Here is a 12,734-nt window from a genome sequence, read left to right on the forward strand (position 1 = left end):
AACTTCTCGTTACAATTCAGAATTAACTTTTGTTTTTGACCTTTAAAACTGATAGTCCGAATTACCAGAAAGGACTAAAGTGAACTGAAACAGACCAACAAAACTTAACAACTTGAGTAACGAAAAAGAACAATTATGCTTAACATTTAGTACTGTTTATTTCAAACTCAAGTTTCAACTTGTGCAAAATTTAAGGAACTTCAATCTTAAGTACAGGCTACTCTCATAAGCGACATGGTAATAAATTATGCCATCAATTTTATATTGTCAAAAATTTTAATCAGTCTTTAATTTGTTCTCCAATGACCCAATAGCTGATTACTGTCAAAAGTCAAGAGAGTGAATAATGCCAGTAATTGGCTTGGATTTCGGGTTAGTGTATCTAGGCATCCAAGGGAAATTTTGAGCATTCATCATCATCTCTCAAAACGTGAGACACCGGTTGATGTGGACTGCATTTCTATAACAAAATTCTACTGCTACTAACCTGCTCTAAGCTTTTTAATACTGAAGGCCATTTTCAAGACCATCATATAATTTTGAAGACTCCTGTTCAGTTCTGAGTCCTTAAATAGAAGGCCCTTTTCAAGTCCAACATATCATTAGGAGAGTACTCTTCAGTTCTAAGTCTTTATAGAGAAAACGGCCCTTTTCAGGTCCAAAATATCATTAGAAGAGTACTCTTCAGTTCTAAGCCCTTATAGAGAAAATATTCCTGTTCAAGTCCAACATATCATTATCATTAGAAGAGCACTTTTCAGTTCTAAGTCCTTATGTAGAAAAAGGCCCATTTCAAGTACAACATATCATTAGAAGAGTACTATTCAGTTCTAAGTAGAGAAAAAGGCCCATTTCAAGTACAACATTAGAAGAGTACTATTCAGTTCTAAGTAGAGAAAAAGGCCCATTTCAACTCCAACATATCATTAGAAGAGTACTATTCAGTTCTAAGTAGAGAAAAAGGCCCATTTCAACTCCAACATAACATTAGAAGAGTACTATTCAGTTCTAAGTAGAGAAAAAGGCCCATTTCAAGTACAACATAACATTAGAAGAGTACTATTCAGTTCTAAGTAGAGAAAAAGGCCCATTTCAACTCCAACATAACATTAGAAGAGTACTATTCAGTTCTAAGTAGAGAAAAAGGCCCATTTCAAGTACAACATAACATTAGAAGAGTACTATTCAGTTCTAAGTAGAGAAAAAGGCCCATTTCAACTCCAACATATCATTAGAAGAGTACTATTCAGTTCTAAGTAGAGAAAAAGGCCCATTTCAACTCCAACATAACATTAGAAGAGTACTATTCAGTTCTAAGTAGAGAAAAAGGCCCATTTCAACTCCAAAATATCATTAGAAGAGTACTCTTCAGCTCTAAGTAGAAAAAAAGGCCCATTTCAAGTACAACATAACATTAGAAGAGTACTATTCAGTTCTAAGTAGAGAAAAAGGCCCATTTCAACTCCAAAATATCATTAGAAGAGTACTCTTCAGTTCTAAGTAGAGAAAAAGGCCCATTTCAAGTACAACATATCATTAGAAGAGTACTATTCAGTTCTAAGTAGAGAAAAAGGCCCATTTCAACTCCAAAATATCATTAGAAGAGTACTCTTCAGTTCTAAGTAGAGAAAAAGGCCCATTTCAAGTACAACATAACATTAGAAGAGTACTATTCAGTTCTAAGTACAGAAAAAGGCCCATTTCAACTCCAAAATATTATTAGAACAGTACTCTTCAGCTCTAAGTCCTTGTATAGATAAAGGTTCCCCACTAGGCCATAATTGGAAGAGTACTCATGTGCTTTAAGCCCTTAAATAGAAGGACCTTTTCAAGACAATCCCATAATAGAAAGAGTACCCTTCTACTCTAAAAGTCCTCATATAGGAAAAAGGCCATTGTCTATTCCATCATATAATTGTTTGGGTAATCTTCAGTTCTAAGTCCTTATATAGAAATAACTCCCTTGTCGAGGCCATCACAAAATTGGATGAGCACTCTTACTTAATTTCTCATATAGAAAAAGCTCCTTGTCTATGCCATTATATAACTGGATGAGTAATCTTCAGTTCTAAGGCCTTATATAGAAATTGTCCTTGACAAGGCACATTTGACAGCAAGTGCAAAGAAGTAGAAATCATATGTAAGTTAATAACTCACACTTTCATATTACTATTTGAAAAAACTAAAACTGGTTCTTCATGAAAACTTAAATAATGCCCTTTGCTGAATGGATTTTGTTTACCAGATGTGGACATAACAAAAGTGTCCATAAACTGTTTTGACAAGATGAAAGTCCAAGTTTTAAGTAGTATGTTTGGGTCTGTTTTATTGTTTCTCATTATTGTTCTTATTGCTTGGTGGTTCTTGTTTAGAAATTATTTACTTGTTCCATTCTCGTTTCCATTAAAGGTCACAGAATTAATGTTCAAAAAATATATTAAAATTACACAAAAAGATACATATGCCATATAGCATTTTTGGGAATCTTTTCTTTAATGATATTTTTATTAGATCAAATACATTTTAACTTTTAAAAAATATCACAAAGCATCAATACAACATCGAGATGAGTCATTTATTCATACCTACAAAAATAAGAAAAATATGCATGTATACTATGAATTCATAGACATTCACACTTCTACACATTTCCAATAGGAAAACACACTCTTTAGAAAGATATCATCATAGTCCCGAACAAGGTGCTGCATAGAGTCACCAGTGTCCACAATATCACACATAAACAGTGGAATGTTATACAAAATTTACAATCTCAAAGATGCCACAGCTTCAGCTGCATGAGTCAGCAGTGCAAAAAATTACTAATTTCTGGAATGTAAGTCACTGTGACCCAGTATTTGTGAGAGAAACATTCATCCCAAGATGAACCTTAATGCAACTTTGATAGAAATAGGTGAGGTGTTGGAATTGGAACCCTGCTAGGAATTTTAAGCAATACCCATCAAATGCTGCCAAATATGAAAATGTACGCGTCCACTTTTTTCTGAAGAGTTGTGACAGGTTGAGAATAAGTTGATATTTCCTAAACAGACAATAATCACATGATAGAATATTTGATTTTGGCATTCAATAACATTTCAACCTGTGAATCATTACGCTCTCCTAAGGGGCCCCGAGTGGCCGAGTGGTCTAAAGCGCTCTCCGTTACGGATCACTGCCATCTCACCTCTGTCTGCGTGAGTTCGAGTCTCGGATTCGGCTAATGTGGGTATGTGAGTAAGCTTGCCAGTAGCTTCTCATGGGTCGGTGGTTCTTTCTGGGGTTTTCCCGGGTTCTTTCTCAAACATTAATACTGGCCGCCATGTATAGCCTATTGTGTGCTGAAAAATGGCGTTAAATCCTACAGCAACAACAACACTCTCCTGAGTCGATCATAGTGAAAAGTCACACACCAGAGCATGACCCAACTTGGTTCTGACAGAATCTGAAATCATATTTTTTGGGGCAAGCATGCTGACCACTGGGCAACCAATCTTAATTATTTACAATATAGTCTCATGACCTTAGGACAAGTAGCATTTAATTTTATTTTTCAAGGTCAGGTAGGTCATTGTGACTTGAATATGGTGCTGGACACTCTTTCATTAAGAGAAATGCACTTGCAAGATAAGTTTCCCCAGATGTACAGAAATACAGCGATAATACCTATCATGCTATGTTCAAATGTTTGTGTAGCAAAAGAAAAGAGTTTGAGCCCCAATGTTCAAAGTCGTATGTGAGTGCTCGGACAAGCATATGCATACAGCAATGCCGCATATAAGTCAATATAAGTCAATATAAGTCAAATCAAACTGCAAGCAACAAAGATCCTGATCTACCATAGCATAATGCACATGCAGATCCTGTTTGTTCTACTGATTATTCCTAACACTGCACAGATCCAGATCTGCCAGTGCATTATGCACCAGCAGATCTGGATCTGTACAGTCTGCAGTTGGACTCATAAGTGAGTACATATGGTATGTGTTATCATTCTTCTTGCATCATCAATTAATTAGGTACATCAATTATATACCAAAAACAAGCACAAAACAAGAAAGAGATTTTAAATTGGAATAAAACCAGTACTCAAACAGAATGAAATTCTAAAGTTTTAGTACAACTTATATCACGAAGGTGCATGAAATCAAACCATCCAGAATCAATTTTGTCATGTAATAATAAGATTTACTTTCCAGATAGGGAGGTGAGATGGACTACTACACAGGACTGGTACACAAATGGACTGTCCGTGGTGAGTAACACACCTAAATGTTCACCAAGAAAATTTACAACATATCAAACATGAGACAAAAATTTGTAATGTGCGAGATATCAAGCAAATTAGAAATATTGTTCATAGAGAAATGAATATTACCATACAAGCACTAACTAACATCACTTTTAAAGTGAAACCATAGACCCCCACCTAACCTAGCATTCTAAAATATTAAACAAAGAAAATGACACTTCATCAAAATTTTTTTTTTAACCATAAATGAAACAGAGCAACTGTTACTAATTACTAAATTGATACGGCAATATGCAAACAAAAGTGGTATCTCAATAACATGAACATGGAATGAGTTAAAAACTGTAGAAGAATTTTCAAAAACAAAGAATTAATTCAGATCTTACTAAGAAAACTGAGATGGAGCTACATTTCTATCTCTTCTGAACCAAACACTATAATAATGTTCCAGCTATTTAGAAATTGCAGTTTCCTCCTATTTCAAATCCTAATTCTACCCTTCTGCAGATCACTGAAGGATTTGTGATTCCAAACTGAATTTCTTGTATCCTTTTTTAAAATCTATTTTTTCAAAATTTGGTAAATAGAATGTATTTTCTTCTGCTCACTATCACAAAGGATATATATTAAAATGATGTAAGCAGAAATACTGATTTTTCATGAACACAAAGTAGCCATTTCAAGAAGAAAAATATTTTTGTCCAAGGAGTCTCAGCATTAGTCTTCTTACTCTAAAGTACAATTTGAAACTTGGTGAGATTCAACCGTGGTGAGATTCATCCCTGTAGCTCAAATATGTGCATCTGTATAGGTTTAACAGCACATCAGCATAATACTGGCCATAAAGTGCTGAGTAAATTGTGGTATCCCCAAAATGACACAAAACAAAGACAAACATGATTAACATGAATGGCACATTATACACATGCCATGTTTTATTGTCTTCTATGCAGTTAATTGAAACTTTTGTGTAGAAATCACTTTTCTACTTTCAATCAGTGATCTTGGCCTTCAACTTTTGACCCCAAAATCAATAGGATTCTTTCTAACTCTAAGTGTATGCCATCCACAAAGCTCGGTCCAGGTCAGTTACATAGAACTAATATCATTGGGTGGAACCATTTTTCTTCTTTCAGGCATGGTGACTTTGGCCTCTGACCTTTACAAATCAAAACCAACAGGCTTCATTGTTACCACCAGTGCAAGTAATCCACACAATTTGGTTCTGATAGGTTACACAGAACAAATGTCATGGTGCATAAACCATTCTGATTATTTAAATTAGTAACCTCGACCTCTGACCCCCATATTGATTGGGTTCTTCCTCACCACAAAGACATGCTATCCACAACATTTGGTAACTTTAGATAGTGGAAAACTTAATTTATTGTGCAGAAATAAAATTGGTAACAGACAGATGTGAGCAGACTTCATAATCCAACACCCTGTGACCTCTTAGACAGGCATATAGTAAAAATAAAATACTTAATATCCAAAATGAAATTTGTAATATAAACCATGCTCTTTTAAACTTCAAAGACCTTTTCTGCTGGAACATCATCATGGCACACACCTCAGGGAAAACAGGTTGCCATCATTAGTTTCCTTGCATGACATGCAGAGGGGTGCAATGAGCCTATTATACATCTTACAGCCAAATTTAATTTGATAAATGAATGTGAAGTAATATATTACCACATAAAAAAAAGAAAAGTCAAACTGCAGCTAAAACAGATGAACATTTCCTGAAATCTGACTGACCACTGTCCACACTGTAAATTTTAGATTTCTTCCTGATATGTTTGGGTTGTGCACTGAAATTATCAAAACATTTTAAATTTCAAGGACGGATTTGCATGAACACCTTCAAGGCCTGGAACATCCCTATTTAATAACATTGACTTTAGAGAGGAATGTCTCACACATCTCAACCAAAAACTGATCACAGGTTTGTAATGAAGAGTTTTTGTGACTCCTGCCCATTGCCTGTAAAGGTAAATATGATATTACAGTTAAAACAATGTGCCATTCACTATTTCAGAAAAGATGGATTAGATACTGTTTTTTCTTAGTATTTAATATTGTGATTTTGTTAGATTCAATCACATTTAAATACTTTACTACACATAAATAAATAAATGCATACATATTATATTTACATCTTGTTTCTTTTAACAGCTCTTTAAAACCATTTGAATAAAATGTCAGATTTCAACTCAAAGGGAAGTAACTCATTTTTTTCACAGCTTTATACTTCTTGTCCATTGAAAGTGACCTACAGGTGAACCAATTCATTTGCAACATTTAAACAAGCATTTAATCTACCATATTTACAAAAACATATGATATTTTGCTTCTCTTCCAATAATTTTGTTAACTTTTTAAATTTCTATAAAACTGTAGGAAATCTGCAATATGAGATGGTGTTGGCAATCTTTTAAAAGTCAGGTTGGAAACAGTTGAGTGAAAAAAACCTACAAAAAATTCAGCAAGCAGATTTGCTGAAATAAAAATTTGCAAACATTTCAGAAAATTGTCCCATGCTTGAAATAAAAAAATTTAAGAAAGCAAGCATTGTGAAATCTTTTCAAAAAGTACAAAGTACCACAAAAGATCTATGTACAGATGGCATTAATATCGAGGTTGAAAATAAAAGTGAAATGATTCTTCACATACCACTCATGTTTATTATTGTCATGACATCATATAATAAAAACCATTCATCAGAATTTGGTGTAACACTTGTCAATGTCACTGAGCAATGCAATCACAGAATCTAAAACTCAAGCTTATTTCACCTAAAAATTTACAAAGCTTGTTGAATAATACAATATCCCACTTGCTGTGACCAGCTCATGATGTATATATTGAGCAGGGTGGTCCAACTCTGTCAACACCATCAGCCACATGAACCAAAAATGACAAGCTTGTGGGTCATACGCTTATATATTACAGTAATTATGACCCCCAGGCCTGTAGTTGGTCCAGTCATATGTAGAGGATTTTCAACAAGTGCTCATTTCAACGAGTGCTCATTTCAAATGAAATGTTTCAACTGAACGACATACTCTCTATCTGGCAAGCAAAAGATTCAAATTATTCAACAACCTGCATACATTGTGTTTGAAATGAGCAAAAATGAAAGCTTATACTTAACACATGAAAAACGAGTGATTTTATTAGATCAAACTGCAGAATAGTGTACTAAAATGACTGAAATATAAGCAAATGAAATAGGCATCATGTTTTTCCTGTGCATGTCTTTATGGCATCATCTTTTATGTCATAAGGTGGTATTAAATGTGTTATATATGTAACAATTATAAGGATATGCTAAGGCAAATAATGCAGCAACATTGTGATAATATATTATTCAACTTATTTTATAAATTTTATATGTAACGAGCACATGTGTAAGATCCTCTATTTATACATTCAACACTTTCTGAGCAGGTGTTCTGTACATAGAGGTGTCCATTAAGACATGTTGCCTTTAATTATACTTACTGTATCTAGTGCCATGTACAGTCCATCCACTCCAAGGTTGTAGCCACTCTCAAGAATCCTACAATAGATTTAAATTCAAGAAATAATAGCAGGGTTAAAAACGTATTCTGCCCAGAACCCAGGGACTACTAAAATGGTAGGCCTGGGCTATCACATGCTGAAATCAGGTAGCCCAATATAGTTTTTTTAATCAGGTATCTGCATTTTCCAAGGCTCAACTATCATCCAAGTATTGAAAATGCTGAAAGACTGGAGGCCTGAAATGATCCTTATTTACACTGGATTGAAGTAAATAACTGCTGAGATATTGCAATCCATGGTGACCACTCCAGTGACCTAGTGGTTAAAGTGTCTGCCCTGGATGCAGGAGGTCGCAGATTTGAACCCCAGCTGAGTCATACCAAAGAATAAAAATGTGCTAGCAGCTCCCTTGCTTGGCACACAGCATCAAGAGGTTAGTGTTAAGACTGGTCAGCTTGGTGTCAGAATAATATAAATGGGTAGGACATCATGTAGTTGTCTGTGGCATGATGTCCCAGTGCTAGACATCACTATAAACTGCCATGCTGCAGACATCATCGCGATATGACTGAAAATTTATTAAAGCTACATCAAAAATCCAAATCACACACACACACATTGCAATTCATTTTTTTGTTGCTATTATAAACCATGTGCTCTAAATAATCTTTATATTTTACTTAATTTTCATTTCCTTTTATGTCACAAGGGAATTTATATTAACATCTAAAACATTATTTGAGACATTACTGTGATTTCCTTTCAAAACATTTTCTACTTATAGTTTCATTGGAACAATATTCATGAGAGATAATGACTATCACATCTAATCAGTTGCCAAAATTTGAGTTACCTCCTGCAATGTAAAAATAACACGAAATGTCAGTGGTTCTATATTCTGTTACTAATTTTAGTACAACAATAAACTCTGTACCTATTAATAGTAATGCAGACTATATTTGGTAAATGACAATGGATGTTATGCCATAGGCATAGAGGGACTAAAATCTCTTAAAGGTAAGTTTCATGAAAAAGCACCTTCTCTGGGTTACTAAATTAATGATGGACTTCCAGGTTCATTTCTAGGTAGAAGCTGGGTTACCATATATCCGTCTGACTTTCTGAAGAGTTGGTGAATAAAAAATATAACCTTATCAAGAGCCTCAACTGGGCTTGATATCACTCACCAGGTTGGCATTGGTCTAGAAGTTAAATCTATTAGCAGTTACCAAATTTATATATGCCAGTGTTATTCACACCAAATTTGGTTAAAATAGATCAAGTAGATTTTGTGATTTAATGTTTCTGTTTTTAGTAATAGTGGACAAATATTATTGTGAATCACTGTCTTTAACAATCTTAGATGTACTGGCATTAGAATGCTGTCAATCTTGATAAAAATTGATTAAAAATGTTTGTGTTGTTTGAAAGTTTTGGTATTTGATCAAAAGTGGCCATTCTGGGTTCTGTGTCAACAACAATGGTACAAAATTTGAAGATCTAGATACAAAGCTGATTCCTGGTAAATTTGGTCCAATTGGTGATGTTTTGTTTCTTTTAAAGTGCTTCTCCATTCTTTTATTAAATGGTGTCCTTATTTGATTGGGGCTCACCACCATTTATTCATGTTTGGGTGCTAACTAAATTTATTAAAATTTGTCAAGAAATATTTGTGATAAATCAAAATTTCCTTTCCTTTTTTTTATAAAAGTAACTACATTTGATGGTTGATTTGCATCTTGCATATAAATATAAATTTAAGGCTTTGATGTAATGATGACAAATTTAATTTAAATCAGATTGATATTGTTTGTAAGATTTTTTTTTAAATTAATTTTTTTAATTAATAGCAGTTAATTTGATGGCAGATCGACACCATTTGTACAAACCTTAAAATCATGATGCCATGCTGCTCTGTCACAATTTAGATCAAAACTAGTCAAGTATATTTTCAGACACAGCTGAATAAAGTAATACACATTACCTGTAAATGGGGTAATCACTGCAGTTATTGAGTAGAGACCATCGGTGTTCTTTTAGTCAGAGTGACCTTCATTTTCAGTATTTGGCACCATAATCAGTAGTGTTTTTCCCTATCCCAAGTGCAAACCATACACCAAGTTTGGTAGCTATAAATGGCAAACAGCTCGAGTTTTTGTCTGGAAACTAAATTGGTACCAGACTGATTGACTAATGCAGGGGTCGGCAACTTATTTTACATAGTGTACCACTTTTTTCTGGAATAATTACAAAATGAACAAGTGCATGCCACCAGTAAGAGAGTAACACTGATAAAATCGATATTTTTGGCTGCCCTTTGCATGCCACACAAAACCTCTTGATAGGCTTATATAAAAAAAAGTCTGTTAAATTCAAAACTGACAACACTGATTCCTCTGAGTGAATAAAGCTCAGTGATCTAGTTTTAAATTGGTATGTGTGATCTGGATTTTTAACGTAGCTTTAACAATTTTTCAGTCATATCACTAAGATGTCTGCAGTGTGACAGTTTATAGTGATGTCTAGCACTGGGGCATCATGCCACAGACATGTAGCATGATGTCCCACCCAGTCACATTATCCTGACACCAGGCCAACCAGTCCTAACACTAACCTCTTAATGCTGAGCGCCAAGCGAAGCAGCTGTTAGTACCATTTTTGCAAGTCTTTGGTATGACTCAGCCGGGGATCAAACCCACGACCTCCTGCATCCGAGGTGGACGCTCTAACCACTAGGCCACCGGAGCGTTTTAAATTGGTAACCTGGTAACTAATTAAATACAATTATTTCAGTAACAAGATAAAACTTTTCTTTTATCTTTAACTATTTGCTGCTCTAGACTGTAACTTGACAAATTTTAGTTACCTGATGTGTACATACATACTACAAGGGTCATGTACTCAAGACTGTAATTGACTGATCTGAGTTACCTGTTGATTTATATAAGTACCACAATGCACAACTACTCTAGACTTTAAACTGACTACTTAGAGACACCTGTTTATATGTATATACATACCACAAAGCACAGGTAGTCCAGATGGTAAATTGACTACTTTGAGTTACCTGTTGACATTCATATACTCAAAGGTACATGTACCCTAGACTGTCAATTGACTAATCTGAGTTGTCTGTTGACAAGTATATATATATACCTCCAAACACAAGATAAAAGAAATTACATTGTTACATCATAAGGTCTCTTGGTACCATGAATCAACCAAAACATGTTAGCAAAAGTGACAGGCAAAACAAAGACAACGTGACATAGACAGTGTAGTAAAAACAATGAAGCATTGACCATGCAGCATAAAGAACGAAGCATACACAATGTAGCATAAATAATGAAGTATAGACAATGTAGAAAAGACAATGATGTATAGACAATGTTGAATAGACAATGAAGTATAGACAATGTAGAATAGACAATGTAGCATAGACAATGTAGTATAGTCAATGAAGTATAGACAATGTAGAATAGACAATGTAGAATAGATAATGAAGTATAGACAATGAAGAATAAACAATGAAACAGACAATGTAGAATATACCATGCAGAATAGACCTGTAGCATAGACAATGTAGCATAGTCAATGAAGTATAGACAATGTAGAATAGACAATGTAACATAGACAATGGAGAACAGACAATGAAGCACGGACAATGTAGCATAGTCAATGAAGTATAGACATTGAAGCACAGACAATGTAGCATAGACAATGGAAAATAGAAAATGAAGCATAGGCAATGAAGCACAGACAATGAAGAATACTGTAGAACAGACAATGGAGAATGGACAATGAAGCATAGACTATGTAGAACAGACAATGTAGAATGGACAATGAAGCACAGACAATGGAGAATAGACAATGTAGAATAGACAATATACAATAGACAATGTAGAATGGACAATGTAGAATAGACAATGAAGCTCAGACAATGTAGCACAGACAATGAAGCATACGCAATGGAGAATAGACAATGAAGCATGGACAATGTAGCAAAGACAAGTCCAAATAGAAAATATAGCACAGACAATGGAGAATGGACAATGAAGCATAGACAATGCAGAATTGACGATGTAGCATAGACAATGTGGCATAGACAATATAGCAACGACAATGAAGTACTGACAATGTCAAATAGATGATGAAGCATGGCCAATGTATAATAGATAATAAAGAAAAGACACTGTTGTAGAATCATTTTGTAGTTAGGACTGACAAAGCTGACAGTCACCATACAATGGCAATCAGATCAGAGAGACATAGAACTTTGCTGTGATGTTTCAAGTTATGCATAAACATCATTGCTAATTTGTCAGTGAACCTTTTTTCCTTTTCCTTTCAACAATGAAGAATGTGTGTGATGGCTGAAAGCCGTTATTGAATGCTGAGTGAAATGTTTTAAAAATTAGTTTCAGAAGTCATATAATATGTCTGGAGATGATGATGTGTTGAAAATTAGTACATCAACTCCACTGCAATTAGGTTACATTTCCACCTCTTCTTTCCACCATTTTCTACCTCTGGAAAATATTTCCAAACTTCAGATCACTTACAATTGTCAGCCATTTTGATTTTGCCAGAAATTTAAACCTATTTTTCAATTTAAAGATAATGTTTCATTTATTTGGAATACTGATCTTGTACATATTTACATGACAAACATGAAATTATGTCATTTACACCGGTCAAGCAGACAGCCCTAGTTATAAGGCATAGGTCTTATATACCTGACCCTTTCAGTCCAACGAATACAATAAAAAGACACAGGTCCTAAATACCAGACCCTTTAAATCCCATGCATACAATTAAAAAGGCATAGGTCCTAAATATCTGACCCTTTAAATCCCATGCATACAATGAAATGGCACAGATCCTATATACCTGACCCTTTAAGTCCCATGCATACAATAAAAATGCATATGCTCTGTATACTTGAGCCTTTAAG

The 12,734-nt window shown here is 34.4% G+C and overlaps 1 protein-coding gene across 2 annotated transcripts in view; it reads right to left on the minus strand.

The window, feature by feature from the left end:
• Positions 1 to 2,456: 2,456 nt before the first annotated feature.
• Positions 2,457 to 12,734, minus strand: part of LOC149790745 (tubulin polyglutamylase complex subunit 1-like) — a 34,505-nt gene continuing 24,227 nt past the window's right edge. For both annotated transcript variants that reach the window (XM_089972798.1, XM_089972796.1), the window contains 2 exons: positions 7,760 to 7,817; positions 2,457 to 6,238 (listed from right to left, as the gene is read on the minus strand). In XM_089972798.1, coding sequence (XP_089828924.1) covers positions 6,137 to 6,238; positions 7,760 to 7,817 — 160 coding nt within the window. In that variant the 3' untranslated portion in view covers positions 2,457 to 6,136. The remainder of the gene's footprint in view (positions 6,239 to 7,759; positions 7,818 to 12,734) is intronic.

Source organism: Sinohyriopsis cumingii, chromosome 10 (genome assembly GCF_028554795.1).
Source record: "Sinohyriopsis cumingii isolate HCF-2022 chromosome 10, ASM2855479v2, whole genome shotgun sequence".
Lineage (NCBI taxonomy): Eukaryota > Metazoa > Mollusca > Bivalvia > Unionida > Unionidae > Sinohyriopsis > Sinohyriopsis cumingii.